Below are 19070 nucleotides of genomic sequence, written 5' to 3'. Positions count from 1 at the left end.
TGTAGAGAGAGGGTCTTGGGGTGGTTGGGGCAGACCCCTCCCTCCAGGTGAAGTTTGTACTTTATTTGGCAGAACTTGCCTAAGAGCTGCGCAGAAGGGGGAGGCAGTGTGTGCGAGGTGGCTTGTCCCGTTCTGTGGGGCAGGGCCAGGTTGAGCCAGGTGTCACTCGAGCTAAACTACATCAAGGAACGTGTCATGCCAGAAGTTCTTCGGTTTCAAAGGTAACTCTCGCAGCAATATGACCTGTTTACAATGCAGTAGATAGCTTGAGCCCAAACAGGAAAGTTCATGCACGCTGGCATGCGTAGAACACCCAGAAACAAAATCAGTAAGGGGTTTGATGATCCGGGTACATTTCAAGTCTGGGGAAAGGATGGGTTCACGAGGTAACTGGTCATTTGGAAGGGAAGTCTCAGGCCAACATATAAGCTGGGTGCCCTACGGCAAGATAATCTGTAGAACCCCGAGTACCTCATTTGCACAATAGGGATAATTTTTTTTTTAAGTTTTTTTTTTTTTAATTTTTTTTAACGTTTATTTATTTTTGAGACCGAGAGAGACAGAGCATGAACAGGGGAGGGGCAGAGAGAGAGGGAGACACAGAATCTGAAACAGGCTCCAGGCTCTGAGCTGTCAGCACAGAGCCCGACGCGGGGCTCGAACTCAGGGACCGTGAGATCGTGACCTGAGCCGAAGTCGGACGCTTAACCGACCAAGCCACCCAGGCGCCCCATTTTTAAGTTTTTTTTAATGTTTTATTTCTGAGACAGAGAGACAGAGCGTGAGCGGGGAAGGGTCAGAGAGAGGGAGACACAGAATCAGAAGTAGGCTCCAGGCTCTGAGCAGTCAGCCCAGAGCCCGACGCGGGGCTCGAACTCACGGACCGCGAGATCGTGACCTGAGCCAAAGTCGGAGGTGTAACTCACTGAGCCACCCAGGCGCCCCGAAATGTATGTTTATTTTTGAGAGAGACACTGAGCAGGGGAGGGTCAGAGAGAGAGACATCTCCAGGCTCCAGGCTCCGAGCTATCAGCACAGAGACCAACGCGGGGCTCAGATCCATGAACCGTGAGATCATGACTCAAGGTGAAGTTGGATGCTTAATGGACTGAGCCACCCAGACGCCATCTATTTCTTAATATCAGAAGAAAACTGGAGCATTAGTTAAACTAGGCCAAAATCAAGATAAGGAAGTAAATTTACCCTTCAAAAGTGGACTTCACAATTTTCATAGTTAAGACCTTGCAAATATGTTCGAAAGAAGCATCAAGCTCTGATTTAAAGTCTGAAGTATATTTGAAAGTGACCCTTGTGGGAGAAGAAACATCCCACATGGCCTGCAGAACCACCCCTTTGTCCCCTCCCCTATTATTTCTACCCTCCAACCTTTTGTAAACAACTGAATGTTTTAAGCAAAGAGCGAGTTGGAAGGAAAAGGAGTGTCCTAACTGAGCCACGGAACAAGGACGAAGTCAGTTTTATCCTGAGTGGATTGTTATGGGTCCTTAAAAGCTGGAGACCAATGACGTTTGTGCCCGCTGGCCCGTGCTGCAGGCATGCCCAGTGTTGAAGATGCTTTGCCCCTTCTGTTTACTTCCCATAAATCAGTTTTGTTTTTTTTGTTTTTTTTGTTTTTTTTTTTTTTTTCCAACGTTTTTTTTTTTTTATTTTATTTTTGGGACAGAGAGAGACAGAGCATGAACGGGGGAGGAGCAGAGAGAGAGGGAGACACAGAATCGGAAGCAGGCTCCAGGCTCCGAGCCATCAGCCCAGAGCCCGACGCGGGGCTCGAACTCACGGACCGCGAGATCGTGACCTGGCCGAAGTCGGACGCTTAACCGACTGCGCCACCCAGGCGCCCCTTTGTTTTTTTTTTTAATGTGTATTTATTTTTGAGAGAGAGACAGAGCGTGAGTGGGTGAGGGGCAGACAGAGAGGGAGACACAGAATCCAAAGCAGGTTCTAGGCTCTGAGCTGTCGGCATGGAGCCCTACGCGGGGCTCGAACTCACAGAATGCGAGATCATGACCTGAGCCAAAGTCAGACGCTCAACCGACTGAGCCTCTCAGGTGCCCCTTTTTAAATTTTTTGTAACGTTTGTTCATTTTTGAGAGAGCATGAGTGGGGGGCGGTGAGGGGCAGAGAGAGAGGGAGACACAGAACCCAAAGCAGGCTCCAGGCTCCGAGCTGTCAGCACAGAGTCCGACGCGGGGCTTGAACCCGCGAACTAGGAGATCATGACCTCAGCCGAGGTGGAACGGTCAACCAACTGAGCCACCCAGGCCCCCCCTTGTTTTTGGTTTTTAACGTTTGCTGTTACTCTGATGGCTTTGGAGCCATCCTGACGGGAAAAATTACTTTCACTGAATTCTCTAACAGTCCTTGAGTTACTTGACATGTCAGAGGCCAATTCTGTCTTCATGTTCATTTTCTCACTTGGCGAAGACCCCAGAAAAGGGAGAAAAGGAGGCGGTGCCGGAATTTCAGTTTGCTGCTCTCTGAGATTGCACAGGCCAGTGAAATAAGGGGGAAAGAGGAGGAGACTGTGTAGGTGGCCAGGTTTTGTCTTTATCAAGTAAAGATGATTAACAACAACTCAACAAACATGTCGTCCCCAACCATATCGCATGTTGTACCCTTAAGAATGTTTACTTGTCGATTTGCTGTCTACTCTTATAATATTTAACACAAAGGAAAGTCGTGGCTCCCGCAAATGTAAAACGACAAAGATTTTACTCTAACAGATGTCCAACAGATTCAAAGGAGAAACAAAGACCTCTCAAACCCAGGCAATGAGGAATGTCAAAGTAAATTTACAAATAGATGGAAAACATAGTCAGTATCTACAGGGCGATAATCAATTGCATTCCTCTGGATACCACCATTTGCATTTCCATGGTGTATTACTGTTGTTTCACAACAGAGTTGTGAAATAGCTCAAAGACATCGAAAGGCATTGGTAATCTGGAGGAGAATGCCGGCCGGTCTACCTTTGTTACTCATCTCAGAGTCTTCTATAACTTCTAGAAACCAGGGCCTGTGTCTGTCTGTTACCTGTGTCCCCAGTGCCCCGAATCTTGCAGGTCCCCAGTGAAGATTACGTGAATGAATGACTGTTCTGTAGAATTTTGCCTAAACTCCCTAGTGCCTTTTTGGAGGTAAAAAGCAGTACCACACAGACCAAATAGTATTGTTAAATCGTAGGGAGATATTGTTGTTTGTGAAAAGCTCTTAAGCAGTTCTTATTTTTTGCCAAAAAAATGGGGTGGGGGGATAGAATGGGGAGGATGAGATTAGTGTTAGAGACACAGCCTTACTAGAGGTTTAAAAATTATCTAACCTCCCCTTCTAGCCTGCTGGGTCTCAACCAGGGACAATTATGCCCTCCAGGACATTTCACAATATCTGAAGGCATCTGTGGTGGTTTGGGGGTGGGGTGGGGAGCTGCCGTCGGCATGTAGTGTAGAGAAACCCGGGTTACTGCTAAGCATCCTACGATGCACGAGAAAGCCCCCACAGTAAAGGAATGTTTAGCCCAAATGTCAGTAGTGCCCCGTGCCCCGGCTGAGAAACGGATCTAGGGACCTAGTATGTTCACCGAAAACCATTCAGAGAGAAGATTCCAGGCACCCAAGGAAATTCATCGCTTCTCCCCTCAGCTGAAGTTTACCCGAAACATTTTTGATTAATTCTGGGTTCCCATATTCCCTGCCTCCATGTCAGCCCTGCTCATGCCCTTGACTCCTTGTCTACTTACTGCCAATACACCGTAAGCAGGAGGAGCCCGTCTGGAGGCCTGTGAAAACAAGGCCTGTACTGAGAGACTCCACATAGATTATGGCCTCCGCCTACCATCTGTTGGTGAGGTTGGGTGGCATCTTGCACCTCAGTTTCTCTGCTTTCTGGAAAGCAGAGGCTGGACTAGGTTGGCTTACCTGTCAAAGACCTTTCTGTTCCAGGTATCAGTACCAGAAGCTTCCTGTGCTCAGGGCCTACTGGTTAGAGAGGGCTCTCAAGGGTCCCTGAAAGGGGCTGTTCCTCTGAAAGCAGAACCCTGAGGTGACCATTCCGAGGACCATGAGGAGAAGGCAGGGCCGGGCCAGGAAGAGGGAAGCCGTGTGCTGCCAAGTGGGACCCCAGTTACTTGCCCCTCCAATTACTGTCCTGCCCCAGCCCTGCCTCTCTCCTGGCCCCTCGCACTGCTCTCAGAGGCCCCAGGGGCCTCTCTCCTACCTCCTGCAAGCATCTAGATCTCTCTCAAGATGAGATGAAAGCTTTTAAGTGCTTCTCTTCCTGTGGAATTGCTTTTCTGGAAGGGTCTTAAAAAGTGCCTTCTCCAATGGTTATGAAAGTGCCCTGGAAAAAAATTTTGGAAAATACACTAACAGTCACCTCCCGCCTCTTTTTTAAAATTAATGTATTTTTTTAAATTTGCATCCAACTTAGTTAACGTATAGTGTGATAATGATTTCGGGAGTAGAACCCAGTGGTTCATCCCCTACTTATAAAACTCAGTGCTCATCCCAACAAGCACCCTCCTTAATGCCCATCCCCCGTTTAGCCCATCCCCCCCTCACCTCCCCTCCAGCAGCCATCAGTTTGCTCTGTATATTTGAGTCTCTTATGTTTTGTCCCCTTCCCGTTTTTATACTATTTTTGCTTCCTTTCCCCTGTATTCATCTATTTTGTATCTTAAATTCCACATATGAGTGAAGTCATATGATATTTGCTTTTCTCCAACTGACTAATTTCGCTTAGCATAATACCCTCCAGTTCCATCCACGTAGTTGCAAATGGCAAGATTTCATTCTTTTTGATTGCCGAGTAATACTCCATTGGATATATAGACCACATCTTCTTTATCCATTCATCCATCGATGGACATTTGGGCTCTTTCCATACTTTGGCTACTGTTGATCATGCTGCTATAAACATGGGGTGCATGTGCCCCTTCGAAACAGCACACCCGTGGATAAATGCCTAGGAATGCAATTGCTGGGTCATGGGGTGGTTCTATTTTTGATTTTTTGAGGAACCTCCATCTGTTTTCCAGAGTGGCTACACCAGCTGATTCCCACACCCCTCTCTTTTCATATGAAAATGTTACCACCTCTGGAGACTCAGAGGAGGCTCTGTGGTCTTTTAAAAAAATTATTTATTTAAAGCATTATAAAAGTGATACATATTCGCTAAAGAAAATAGAAAGGATAAACAAAAGTTAATAAGATTCGCCTGGATGTACCCCACTAATGCAAGATGTTAATAATGTGGAAACTGCTGAGTTTGGGGTTGGGAGGGGTGGATATGGGATGGGTATATGAAGCTCTTTCTGCTATCTGCTCCAATTTTCTGTAAATCTCAAACTACTAAATACATAGTGTATAAATTAAGTTATATTTTATATTTTATTTTATTTTTTTAATTTTTTTGTTTTATTTTTTTATTTTTTTTCAATATATGAAATTTATTGTCAAATTGGTTTCCAATATTTTATTTTTTAAAGATTATTATTATTTTTTTTTTTTTGGAGAGAAGGAGAGAGCACAAGCTGGGGAGGAAAAGAAAGAGAGAGGGAGACGGAGAAGTCGTGGCAGGTGCCACACTGTCAGTGCAGAGCCCAACGCAGGGGCTCGAACTCACGAACCACGAGATCATGGCCTGAGCCAAAATCAAGAGCTGGAGGTTTAACCGACTGAGCCATAATACAGGCGCCCCTACACTATATTTTAAATATCTACCTAGGATCTTTTTTGTCCAGAGACAACCACTGGATGATCCCATTTTGCTCACTCTTTAATTAGGGGAAAATAAAAATATCCCTAGCAGTAGGGGGTGGAAGGATTGGAATGGCTGACCTTCTAGGAGTGTTAACCACGTGCACGCATTGTGCTCTGTGCTTTATGCTCCCGCGACGCACTGAGCTTTTCCAACTCTGTAACAAGCCTTACAGAGCGCTTCCTCTGGGTAGCCACTCTTCCGACTGTCTTGTATTCACGACGAACTCATTTAATCCTTCCAACAATCCTATGAGGCTGGTACTATCCCCGTTTTGCAGGAGGAAACTGAGGTCTGGCAGTTTGTAAGTTGCCTCAGCCTCTGCAGTGGGGAGGTGGTGAAAGTTATACAGGATCTCTGACGACACAGTCACTTGTATGTTACTCGAGATTTTAGAAAATGAGGGCACGGTCCGGTGATGGCGGCCACGCACAGGATCCACAAGAACCAGAGGAAGCTTGGAGAATGTGCGGAATCGGGGTAAATACCTACTAACTGGAAGGGTCATAACTGTGATTCAGCTGATCACAGGAGGCCCTTTGTCCGGTCTGCCAGAGCATGAAAAAGCAAGGCCCTGGAACCCAGCCTCGTTCCTTCCCTAACCGTGTTGCTCTGTGCGGGCCACTCTGAGCTTCAGTTTCCTCACCTGCAAAATGGGTTTGATTCAGGCCTAGCTGGCAGAACCGTGGGAGGATTAAATATGAAACTCCGTGCATGTTTTAGGCACAGGATAAAAACCAAAGCTCACGTGTACTGACCCCCAGCTGTGTGGGGGGGGGACACCGGACTACAGGTGGTCACAATCCCTGGCCTTTTCTCTTAGTCTGTGTGGTAGTGGAGTGGAGAAGAGGGTCTGGGTGTGAACTGGGTGGGGTTTGAGGCAGACTTCCCTTCCCGGGGAGCAAGCAGGAGAGGGTGGGGCCTACTTTGATGCCATGATCGGGACAACTGGTTCTTCCATCAACAAGCATTCGTTGATGGGGCGCCTGGGTGGCTTGGTGAAGCACCTGGCTTGATTTCGGCTCAGGTCGTGATCTCGCTGTTCCTGAGATGGAACCCCAAGTTGGGACAGCACAGGGCACGTTTGCGATTCTTTCCCTCTCTCTCTCTCTGCCCCTCCCACACTTGCACATTTGTGTGTGTGTGCCCTGTCTCTCTCTCTCTCTCTCTCTCTCTCAAAATAAACAAATAAGCTCAAAAACCCAAAAAACCCCAAGCATTTGCTGACTGTTGATCGTGCTCTGTGTCACGTGCCCAGCACTGTTGTGGATGCAGGAGAAAGCAGGAAGCAAGGCAGACCAGGTCTGTTTGCCAAACTGTGCTATTTTCCCCGAGAAAGGTGCGATGCGGCAATTCTAAAGGCATGTTTCTTTTCATGAGGAGCTTCATGTGGCCTGAGGTAAGTCACACTTCTTAGCTGGGGATCCGCCCTTCCTCATCCAGGGTCCCAGAAACACATATTTACAGCAGACATATGAAAAGGCACCCGTACTCTGCATGAAATAGATTAGGTGTCACTAAACTTTGCTTTGGCTGCAGCAGGTTAGTTTATAGGGTTTTACGTTTTGAGGCTCTTCAGTCACATACGGATTAAAAAAATTTTTGTTCATGTATTTTTGAGAGAGAGAGGGAGACAAGAATGCGAGCAGGGGAGGGGCAGAGAGAGAGAGGGAGACACAGAATCCGAAGCAGGCTCCAGGCTCCGAGCGGTCAGCCCAGAGCCCGACGCGGGGCTCGAACTCACGGACCGCGAGATCGTGACCTGAGCCGAAGTCGGACGCTTAACCAACCGAGCCACCCAGACGCGGCATTACCTACAGATTCTTAACTTACCCCAGCCTTCCCTCCTGTCCTTCCTCCCATCACCGCTACTCCTTTTCTTTCTGTTCCCAAAATTTAACAGGTCCTTGAAAGTTAATGGATCCTGGACACTGTGGGAGAGGGTATAAGCAAGTAAGTGTGGCTGTAGGTCTGGGTGGCAGGATTCGTGTGTGTGTGTGTGTGTGTGTGTGTGATTCTCAGCACGCTTGAATGTGTTGGAGCGACTGAGGGCAAGTGTAAGCCCCAGAGGTAGCTGAGGGAATGTGAGGATGAGTGTGTGCACGTGTGTGTGATTGTGAATCCCAGGGATCCAGGGGGGCGCGTGAGGGTGGGTGGTGGTAAGGGATGGTGGGTGAGGGAGTCTGGAAGTGGAGTGAGGTGGGGGTGTGTGTCCCTATGCAATTGTGACTCTGGGGCACAAACGTGTGAGGCCTAAGATTCAGGGTTGGCCGACCAGGGGGACTAACGGGCGTTGAGTGTGGTAGGATGTGCAGGTGTGCGTGCGATTGCGAATGTCAGATGTTGGGGAGCGAGGTGGCAGGGTGTGTGTGCAAGGCGTGCCCGTGTGATGGCGAATGTCAGGCAGTGAGGCGGGGGGGTGTGCATTCGCGCGGTTGGGAATGGGGATGTTGCCGGGGAGCGAGCGGGTGAGAGTGAGCGTGTGTGTGTGCGGGGCTCGTGTGTGCAAGTGCACGCCAGTGCCGGCGTGAGCACGCGAGGAAGCGCCTGCGGTGGGGCGGGGGGAGCGCGGCCGGGGGTGCGCGTTTGCGGGTGAGGCGCGGCTGGCTGCTGGGGGGAGGGGGGCGGGGGGACGACGGGCGCGCGCGCGCACGGCGGGGCGTGGGCGGGGGGCGCGTGGCCGGGTGGGCGCGCGTGGGGGGCGCGCGGCGCGGGCGGGGGGCGGGGACACTGCGGCGGCGGCGGCGGCGGCGGCGGCGGCGGCGGCGCGGACACGGCCGGCCGCCCCCCGTGGCAGGCGCGGGGCGAGCGGGCGCAGCGCGGAGCTCGGGCCCATGGTGCGCCCGTGTCCGTCGGTCGGGCCGCGCGGGCGGCTCCGCGCGTGGCCCGGCGCTCGCGAGCTCGCCCCCTCGCTGCGGGCCCGGCCCGCCCGCTGCCGCCGCCTCCTCCCCCGGGGCGGCGCGGCGCCGGCGGGCGGCGGCGCGGAGGCCGGACCGGGCGGCGGCCCAGGCGGCGCGGGGGGCGCGGCGGCCAAGGCGGGCGGCGCGGGCGACATGACGGACAACATCCCGCTGCAGCCGGTGCGCCAGAAGAAGCGGATGGACAGCAGGCCCCGCGCCGGGTGAGCGGGGCCCGGGGACGCCGGCCGCCTTTGTCCGCGCGGGCCGGGGCGGCCTGGCCGGGCCTGACAGCTTGGCCGCGCCCGGCGCCATGAGCTCGCGGCCGGCGGGGGAGGAGGGCGGGTCGTCGCGGCTGCAGCTCCGGCCCGGGCCCCCCTGCGCGACCGCGTCCCCCTGGGGCCCGAGCGCGCGGCTGCCTCCGCCCCGGCCCAGCTCTCCTTAGAAGCCCCGGGAAGCCCGGCCCGCCCCAGCGCCGTGCCCCGCGCGCGGAACTGGGACCAGCCATGGCTTTCCACCGTTTTATTGTTTCCTGATTATCCTTGTTGTGATTACGCCTCGGTCCCCAGCAAACCCTGCTCCGCGCCTGGAACAGCCCTCGGGAGCCCGGATGTGCTGGGCTTACTGGACGGGGGAGACGCGGCCTCCGCCGCAGACCCGCGCCACTGGGGTCCCGCATCAGCGCCTCGGGGTCCCGGCCCCTGGTCGGCCGCCTTTTCCCCTCCCGGCCCCGGGGTGGGGGGTGGGGGTCAGAAACCGGCAGCCGCAGGAGGCCGGGCGGGGCTCCTCCTGGCCGACCGGAGAACCTCCGGCTCCCCACAGTTTGAGGGAAGGCGTCCCCTGGCCCGGGTGGGGGTTCCACCTGCTGTGGCCTTTCCCGCCCCGGCCGACCCCATGGCCGCCTAGGCGTGGTTTTCCCTCCCGGAGAGCGAGCGGACGGGTTGCCGGTTTCCGCCCAGCCGTCCTGTCTTGCTGAGGTTGTAAGGGACTCTGTGGCATCGCCCGCGACAGTTACCTGGGGGTAAGGGTTGGGGGGGGGGGTGGTTAAATTGCACATTCTCTGGCCCCTCCCAGGCCCTCCGATCGGAGTTTGGGGGCGGGGGTGGGTGGGAGCTGGAAAGGTGCTTTTTCCCAGGCTGCCCAGGTGAGGCTGACGTCCCCTGAAGGCTGAGCCCGGCAGCTGGGCGGGGCTGCGGCCTTGGACCCGCCCTGCCCCCCTAACATCCTGTCGGCTCTGGGCATTTCCTTGTGGCGGCGGCTTACTGCGGAGTCGGTAGCTTCGTGCCGGAGGTGGAGAGGGGGAACCCTTAGGGTTGCTTGCTTCCATCAGGTGTCCGTGGAATTAAAAAAAAAAAAAAAAAAAAAAAAAAAAGTCATGATGCTAGCTGCCATTTTGTGCGGTCTTTGTCCCTGTCTTCCTTGAATGTTCCGAAGGCCCGGTTGATGTAAGACAGGAGGACCCGAGCGCAGTGAGGTTAAGGACTGCCGGGAAGATGCTGCAAAATGGAGATTGAAGTCAGGATCATTGGGCTCCCAGACAATGCTCCCTCCCTTCCTTCGCTGTTCTCCCTCGTTATACTCCTGACTACTCAGGGCGCAAGAACGATCCTTGAGCTCTGTGCCTGGATAGCGTATGCGTGCAGTGTCCAGCCTCAGTAAATCATGAATTTGTGTATTCAGTGGACTCGAGTCCTCTAGATATTCGCGTTTAAAGCAATTATGAGATGATTACAGTGTGCAGGGGCGGTGCCAGGCGACTGGGATACAAAGATGAATTAAATTAAACAAGCCATGTCTGACCCGTGCAGGCCTCCTGACCCTGGCTGTGTGCAGTCGCTCGGGGAGCTTAGCAAACCACTGCCCCTGCCCTGTTTTCGACCTTTGAAATAATCTGGAGTGGGACCGGGGTATCTATTCTATTTTTTTTTTTTTTTTTTTAAGCTCCCAGATGATTTTAACATGCTGTCATAGTTGAGAACTCCTGATGCAGTGCATGAGAGGAAAATGTAGATAATTCTTTAAAAGTGATAATTAACCATGATAGAAATATGCACTGTTAACGTGGGGGCTGACAGGGAGCGGTGCAGACAGTTAAAAATTTTTCTGTTTGGTATTTGAATGGAAGATCACACCCCCTTTTAGAATTTGCCACTTTGGAACTAATTTATTTCCTACACAGTGACACAGATTCATATTCAAAGCATGTATCAGGAGAGCCAGGCAATTGTGCATATATATGTTCCTGTGTTTAATTTGCAGTTTTATTTTTTTTTTAATTTTTTTTTTCAACGTTTTTTATTTATTTTTGGGACAGAACGAGACAGAGCATGAACGGGGGAGGGGCAGAGAGAGAGGGAGACACAGAATCGGAAACAGGGTCCAGGCTCCGAGCCATCAGCCCAGAGCCTGACGCGGGGCTCGAACTCACGGACCGCGAGATCGTGACCTGGCTGAAGTCGGACGCTTAACCGACTGCACCACCCAGGCGCCCCTAATTTGCAGTTTTAGGAGTAGCTACTCAAGGTGGGAAGCTGGGGTTTTGGAAACACTTTTGGAAGCAAAGTGATGGAGAGTCTCCCCGAAATATAATGAGGGCGAGGAGTTACAGAAAGAAGAAACTAATATAGATGTTTCTTTACTTTCCAAGGGATTACATCCCGATAAACCTATTGTAAGGTGAAAATGCATTTACTACACCTAACCTACTCAACATCGTAGCATCGCTTAGCCTGCCTTAAACATACCCAGAACATTTACATTAGCCTACAGTTGGGCAAAATCATGTAGCATAAATAGCCTATTTGATAATAAAGTGTTGATTATCTTATGTAATGTACTGACTACTGGACTGAAAGTGAAAGACGGAGTGGCTGTTATGGGTGTGGGATGGTTGTCAGTGTATCAGTATTTACCCTCCTGATTTCCTGGCCGGCTGGGGCTCGTTGCTGGCCAGCATCACAGCAGAGGATTGCACCTCCCGGAAGAGATTACAATTCAAACTACAGTTCATATCAAATGCATATTGATTTTGTACCATTGTAACAGTGAAAAATCTGAAGTGGAACATCAGAAGTCAGGAATTGTATGTGAACGGTCAGGCTCTCTGCTTGGGTACTTGACATAAATAGTCCTGTTTTATTTTTTTTAACTTTTTTTTTTTTTTAATGTTTATTTTGAGAGACAGAGAAAGGGAGAGCAAGCAGGGGAGGGGCAGAGAGAGAGAGAGAGAGAGAGAGAGAGAGAGAGAATTCCAAGCAGGGTCCCATGCGGGGCTCAAACTCACGAACTGTGAGATTGCGACCCCAGCCGAAATTAAGAGTCCATCGCTCAGCCGACTGAGCCACCCAGGCGCCCCTATTTATTAAAAAAATTTTTTTAGGGGCGCCTGGGTGGCTCAGTCGGTTAAGCGTCCGACTTCAGCTCAGGTCACGATCTCGCGGTCCGTGAGTTCGAGCCCCGCGTCGGGCTCTGGGCTGACGGCTCAGAGCCTGGAGCCTGCTTCCGATTCTGTGTCTCCCTCTCTCTCTGCCCCTCCCCTGTTCATGCTCTGTCTCTCTCTGTCTCAAAAATAAATAAACGTTAAAAAAAAAAAAAAGTGTTAAAAAAAATTTTTTTTAAATTCTATTTATTGATAGTGCGAGTGTGTGAGTGGGGGAGGGGCAGAGAGAGGGAGACACAGAATGTGAAGCAGGCTCCAGGCTCTGAGCTGTCAGCACAGAGCCCGATGCAGGCCTTGAACCCACGAACCATGAAATCGTGACCTGAGCCGAAGTCGGACGCTCAACCGACTGAGCCAGCCGGGCGCCCCAAATGGTTGGTGATTTTATGGTTAAACCCCAAAACGGGCACCAAGGTGGCACAGTCAGCTGAGTGTCAGACTCTTGATTTCTGCTCAGGTCAACATCTCAGGATTCAGGAGTTCAAGCCCTGCACCAGGCTCTGTGTGGATGGCAAGGAGCCTGCTTGGGATTCTGTCTCTCCTTTTCTCTACCCCCCACCCCCCCCAAAAAAAACTTAAAAAAGATAACAAAACCCCAAAACATAGATGCCATGAGCCCCAGGAGACAGTTTAATTAATGCTGGGGTTACTCGGTATGTTTCCAAGACATGCACTTTATTTGCTGAGGGAATCTTGTAGCCCCAGTGCTGTTTTCTCTCAAGAAAGTTACCGCATCCCGATGCTGAGAAAACCCTTGCCGTGGTTAGGAAACGCGGCCTGTGCGGCACATTGCTGGAAGCCATAGTCTGACTTCACACGCTTTGCTGCCAGCTGAACGTTCCCTTCTTGGTGAAACACCAGAGGTTGGTTGGTAGGAGCGTGGGTCCCAGAGGGGAAGAGCTTGGTTCAAGCTCAGGCAACATCACAACTCACGTTCAACTTTGGGAAAATTATCTTACCTCTCTGGGTCTCAGTGGTTTCATCTGTAAAGTGGGAGTGACAAGAATTATGGAGACCTCAGAGGGTTGTTTTAGAGATTTAATCCATGTAAAGTTTAGAACAGTAAGCACTTAGTACACCCTAGTATTTGCTGGGGCTGATGGTGATAAACAGGTCTTTGTAGGAGGTTTGCTACCGGGGGCTCTTGAGAATGCTCCTTTGATGGGGGGACATTTAAAAATACTGTGAGGGCACCTGAGTGGCTCAGTTGGTTGAGCATCCGACTTCGGCTCAGGTCATGATCTCGCAGTCTGTGAGTTCAAGGCCCACGTCGGGCTCTGTGCTGACAGCTCGGAGCCTGGAGCCTGCTTCGGATTCTGTGTCTCCCTTTTCTCTGCCCCTCCCCCATTCATGCTCTGTCTCTCTGTCTCTCTGTCTCTCTCAAATATAAATAAACATTAAACTTTTAACAAATATTACGGATTTCATGACTCTGTTCTGATCAAATCTGGGGAAATGATTCTGCATAAACGTCCATCCAGGTATGTAAAGGCTCTGTTGTGCTATGTAGGGCAGGGAGCAGGTGCTGTGGCTAAACTAAGACTTTGCCTTCAGGTTTTGTGACCAGACTGGAGGAGAATGCTTTGATTTTTGATGTATTTGGACTAGGAAGTTTTAGATGTGAACTGGGTTTGGAAAGAGCTGACTAGGTTCATATTCTACCACATTTTTTTTAAAAACAACTTTGAGGCATAGTTTACATAGCATAAAATATTTATATAGGAAATGTACGGTTCATCGATTTTTTTCTTAAAGTTGCAGGGTTTGTGCAGCCATCACCACAGTCCAGTTTTCAAACATTTCCATCACCCCAAAGTCCCTCATGCCCATTTACACTCAGTCCCACTGATCTTTCTGTTTCCGTAGGCTTGCATTTTTTGGAAATTTCATATAAATGGAATCATGCAGTATGTTGTCTTTGTGACTGGTTTCTTTCAGCACAACAGTTTTGAAGTTCCTTTTTTATTGCTTAGTCAAATTCGTTTGTCTGGATAGGCCACTTTTTGTTTATTTACCGAGATGGACATTTGAGTTATTTCCAGTTTTTGCATATTATAAACAATACTGCGGTGAATGTAAACGTGTCTGTGTGGACCTATGCTTTCATTCCCCCGGTCTATCCTGGGATTGATTGGTTGATTGATTCTTGTTTTTTAAGTTTATTTATTTGAGAGAGTGAGAGAGATAGTGGGGGAGGGGGGGATGGGAGAGAGAGAGAGAGAGAGAGAGAGAGAATATGAATGAATCCCAAGCAGGCTCCAAACTGTTAGCCTTACATGGGGATCGATGCCATGAACTGTGAGATCATGACCTGGGCTAAAATCAAGAGTCAGACGCTTAACCGACTGAGCTACCCAGGCACCCCTATTTATTTACTTACTTGTATTTTTAAAACTGTATTTTAAAACTGTATTCAAAAACTGCCAACTTTTTCCCCAAGCAATTCTGTTTTAGAATTTGGTATAGTTTTTTTTTTCTTTTCAAATTTTTTATTTAAATTCTAGTTAGCATACAGTGCAATATTGCCTTCAGGAATAGAGTAGAATTCAGTGATTGATCACTTACGTACAATACCAAGTGCTCATCACAAGTGCCCTCCTTAAGACCCATCACCCATCTAGCCCATCCCCCACCCACCTCCCTCCACCAACCTCGGTTTGTTCTCTGTCTTTGAGAGTCTCTTGGGTGGCTCAGTCAGTTAAGCATCTGACCCTCAGCTCAGGTCTTGATCTCAGGGTCATGAGTTCAAGCCCCATGTTGGGCTCTGTGCTAGGAATGGGGCCTACTTAAAAAAGAAGAGTCTCTTATGCTTTGTTTCCCTCTCTTTTTTTTCCTTCCCGTGTGCTCATCTGTTTTGTTTCTTAAATTCCACAGGAGTGCAATCATACGGGATTTGTCTTTATCCGACTGACTTAATTTGCTTAGCAGAATACACTCTAGCTCCATCCACGTCATTGCAAACGGCAAGATTTCATTCTTTTTGGTGGCTAATATTCCATTGTACATATATATATATGCACCACATCTTCTTTATCCATTCATCGGTCGGTGGACAGTTGGCCCTTCTCCATAGTTTGGCTACGGTACCCTGAGACACAGGTTGTCGGTGTTTCCTGTATCCTCTGTGAGAGTCGAGTTCTCCTGCCCATCTTTGACCATTAAACGTTGCAGTTGCTCAAGATTTGGTCTTGGACCTCCTTGCCCTTAGAAATTGGGTTGAGCTCAGTATCTCCTCCTAGGCTCCCTCTTGACATAGGACCTTTGCACCTCCTGTTCTCTGCCTGGAATGTCCCCTCCTCTCTTCATCTAGTCAAAGCTCAGTCTTCCATTAAGCCTTACTGGACGTCCTCAGGGGATCCTTCCCTGATGTTCCTGACTAGAGATCAGATCCCACTTGGAGCGTCTCTGAGCACTGGCTCCTTTTCTTTCTCTCACAGTTGCCGCGTGACATGTGCTCATGTGATCATTCAACTGGGAACCCCCTGGGCCCCAGTTGGGGACAGCTTAATCACCATCACCCAGAGCCTGGCACAGAGTAGGTGCCCAGTGAATCCTTTCTGAGAGAAGGGAATGCCTGAAGCTGATCTCCAATTTATGCTGTCCTGGGGGCGAGGAGAGGATGCCTTTTCTAGAAGGTCCAGGCAGGGAGAGGTCTATTGGACATTCCCAGATGGCCGCCTACTCATTCTTCTGATCTTCGTGGCTCAGAGATCTTCACTTGGTGGCACCAAGTCTTCACGTGATTTGAGCGCGAGGGTGGGGAGTTTGGGGTGTGAGTAGCAGAAGGGAGCCGCAGGCAAAGAGAAGGCCTCCTGGGGCCCCTCTGACTTGGTGTCGTTCCCTCCACTGAAGGGCGGCAGCTTAGGAGGTGCTCGGGCTTGGGAGGCGAGGTAGTTCTCATCTTTACACACAAGGCGCATGATCGTGTGAAGAGTTTTTTTGGTGGATGATTTATGGGAAAACCCTGATGTGCTATTAATGCAAGAAGTCAAGCGTTTAATGGAAAAGAATAAAAACATAGGAAATCTGGATTGTTCAGAGGTTATGGCATGTAGGGTGTGGTGGGCAGAATAGTGGCCCCCCGGGACCTGTGAGTGTGTGACCTTTCATGGCAAAAGGAGCTTTGCCATTGGGATTCAGTTAATGATTTCGAGATGGGGAGACTGTCCTGGATTAGCCAGGTGGCCCCGGTGTCATCATCACAAGAGTCCTTGAAAGAGAGGAGACTGAATCTGAGAGATGGCAAGGGGCGCCACTGCTGGCTTGGAGGGGGAGAAAGCGGCATGCAGGGGGCATCCAGAAACCGAAAATATCCAGAGAAACAGCCTCCAGGGGGAACCTGGCCCTGCCGACGTCTTGATTGGAGGCCCGTGGGACCTGCTATGGACGCCTGAAGTGCACGATCATGAATTTGTGGTGACCGCTTACAGCAGCAAGCAGTGACCAGTGCAGACAGGTGCACCCCATAAGCCTGGGGGACACATGCCTGCCCTGGCTTCGTGTCCCAGGGAGGCTGTGGGGGGCGGGGAGGGGATAGGGGCCACCTGCCTGCTGGGCGTGGGGGAGGCATCTTGGGGGCTCAGGCTTACGTTTTGCTTGAGGACGCAGGATGTAAGTGGACACGTTGTGCGGCCCATTCCCTGACCACTAAGGAGGAGCCCAGACTTAGGGTCTGCGGTGTCTTGGGTCTGGACTCAGGTTTTCTTGCTCCTGCTGAACGGTGGCCCTTTGATGTTGGTATTTTTTTTTTTTTATGTTTTATTTATTTTTGAGACAGAGAGAGACAGAGCACAAGCAGGGGCGGGGTGGAGAGAGAGGGAGACACAGAATCGGAAGCAGGCTCCAGGCTCTAGGCTCCGAGCTGTCAGCACAGAGCCCGACTTGGGGCTCGAACTCACGAACCGCAAGATCATGACCTGATCTGAAGTCGGATGCTCAACCCACTGAGCCACCCAGGTGCCCCTGATGTTGGTATTTTTTGTTTGTTTTTCTGATACGGAAACTGAGGCTCAGAAAAGTGAAGCAATTAATCCAGGGCAAGAACGAGTGGCAGAAACTAACAAGAAGTCGGGTGGGCTTGCTGCCAGCCTAGGAGAACTTGGGAGGGTTTCCCAGAGCAGCGAGACAGGTGGCTGCAGGTGTTGGTCGGGTCAGCTCTGCCCCCTCGATGCGGTTTTCCTCAGTTATTTTTCCCTCTAGTAACACTGAATGATTTTGTTTTTGTTTTTTGTTTTTTGCCACTGGCTGAGAATTGGGGAGAAATTAGAGAGAAATGTATATCACATTTTGAAAACTGCCAGAAGAATAAAGATAATATTGTGGGCTGTACTTTAAATATTTTTTTATTTTTTACCTTTTCAATGTTTATTCGTTTTTGAGAAAGAGAATGCGAGCGGGGGGAGGGGCAGAGAGAGGGGGACAGAGGGTCTGAAGCATGATCGGAGCTGACAGCACAGAGCCCGATGTGGGGCTTGAACTCACGAACCGTGAGATCATGACCTGAGCCAGAAGTTGGACGCTCAACTGACTGAGCGTCAGTCAGGCACCCCTGTAGACGGACAGGCTGCTGGCCTTGTCGATTTGCAGTTAAGAGTTTGGATTCCAGGGTCACGCAGACCAGTTTTGCCATTTTATTGCTTGTATTATTCCGGGCGACTGTCTTCTCCCCTCTGTGCTTCAGCTTCCTGTTTTGTAAGTTGGGGACCCAGGAAGGGCGCCTGGATGATGAGGCATCGTGCGCACAGAGTAGCGTCATGAGCGCTGGTGAGCGTCAGAAAGTGTTCTTCTCCCAGAGCCTCATGGGGACTCTTGTACTGGCTGACATCACCTCCTCTTCCTTCTGGGTCTTGGTAGAAGGTCTTCTTGAGTGAGAACTCCAGCTGGAAAATGCCCGCAGGCCAGAGACTGGCCGCCACTGGAAGCCATCTCAGACCTCGCATTACTTAGCCTAATGACAGGGCTGTGGCTGGCCGAGTGCGTCTTTGCAGCGGTCCTCGGCATCGTGCCAGGACCAGATCCGTCAGTAACGTGGGTTTTTCACTGTTTATGTGAATGAAAACAATCAATGCCAATGTAGGGAGTTCTTGTTTGTTTTTTTTTTAATTTTTTAAACGTTTATTCATTTTTGAGAGACGGAGACAGAGCGTGAGCAGTGGAGGGGCAGAGAGAGAGGGAGGGAGACACGGAATCCGAAGCAGGCTCCAGGCTCCGAGCTGTCAGCACAGAGCCTGACGCAGGGCTCGAACCCATGAAATGCGAATCATGACCTGAGCCGAAGTCGGATGCTTGGCCGCCTTAGCCATCCAGGTGCCCCAGGAGGTCTTCTTATAGATACATTCACTCAGCTGGAAGGTCTGAAGCTGCCCCTTCTAATTTGCGGGGTTCCAGTGCCCTTTCTCTTTTGACATAATGGAGGGGGTATTAGGTTTATAGCTTAGTTGATTCTTGTTATTCACGGTGATTGTGTTTCAGAAAGCCATTCAGGGTTTCTGCCAACCCCGAATTGGTGGGTACCGAATCATTGCTCCTAGGGGAGGTACAGGGTCAGTCTCCTGCAAGCCTCTGGTCACGGTTTACCTTGTGGTAAAGGGATATTTTGGTTTCCAGCCACTGTTTAACATGCATTGTTGATTCATTAACGTTGAACTCCTGACCAACAGCACTGCAGCTCACAAGCTTCCTGTCGTCAGGGGACTGGACAGCAGGCCAGCCTTATGCTTGGGGGCCGTAGTGATGTCATGAACAAAAGGCTCCAGTACAGAAAGGGAAGCACTAAATAGACCATGAACAGGACACGTGCTTACAGTAGGAGAGCTGAGACAGGGAGGCAGCGGCTTTGCCTTGTTTGACCTCAGCTGGGGAAGCCGCGTGAGGCGATACAGGTGTTTCTACCACTCCGCACCTGTCCGTGAGTGACCACAGCGATGCTGGGAGTATTGACTTTGAGGTTATAACTTTCA

The 19070-nt window shown here is 50.5% G+C and overlaps 1 protein-coding gene across 1 annotated transcript in view; it reads left to right on the top strand.

The window, feature by feature from the left end:
* The first annotated feature begins 8515 nt into the window (after nucleotides 1-8515).
* Nucleotides 8516-19070, top strand: part of ATP9A (ATPase phospholipid transporting 9A) — a 130420-nt gene continuing 119865 nt past the window's right edge. The window contains exon 1 of the mRNA XM_078443946.2: nucleotides 8516-8896. Coding sequence (XP_078300072.1) covers nucleotides 8610-8896 — 287 coding nt within the window. The 5' untranslated portion in view covers nucleotides 8516-8609. The remainder of the gene's footprint in view (nucleotides 8897-19070) is intronic.

The sequence above is a fragment of the Panthera onca genome, chromosome A3, assembly GCF_046562875.1.
Source record: "Panthera onca isolate mPanOnc1 chromosome A3, mPanOnc1 haplotype 2, whole genome shotgun sequence".
NCBI classification, from domain to species: Eukaryota; Metazoa; Chordata; class Mammalia; order Carnivora; family Felidae; genus Panthera; species Panthera onca.
This window is presented reverse-complemented; position numbering and strand designations above follow the sequence as displayed.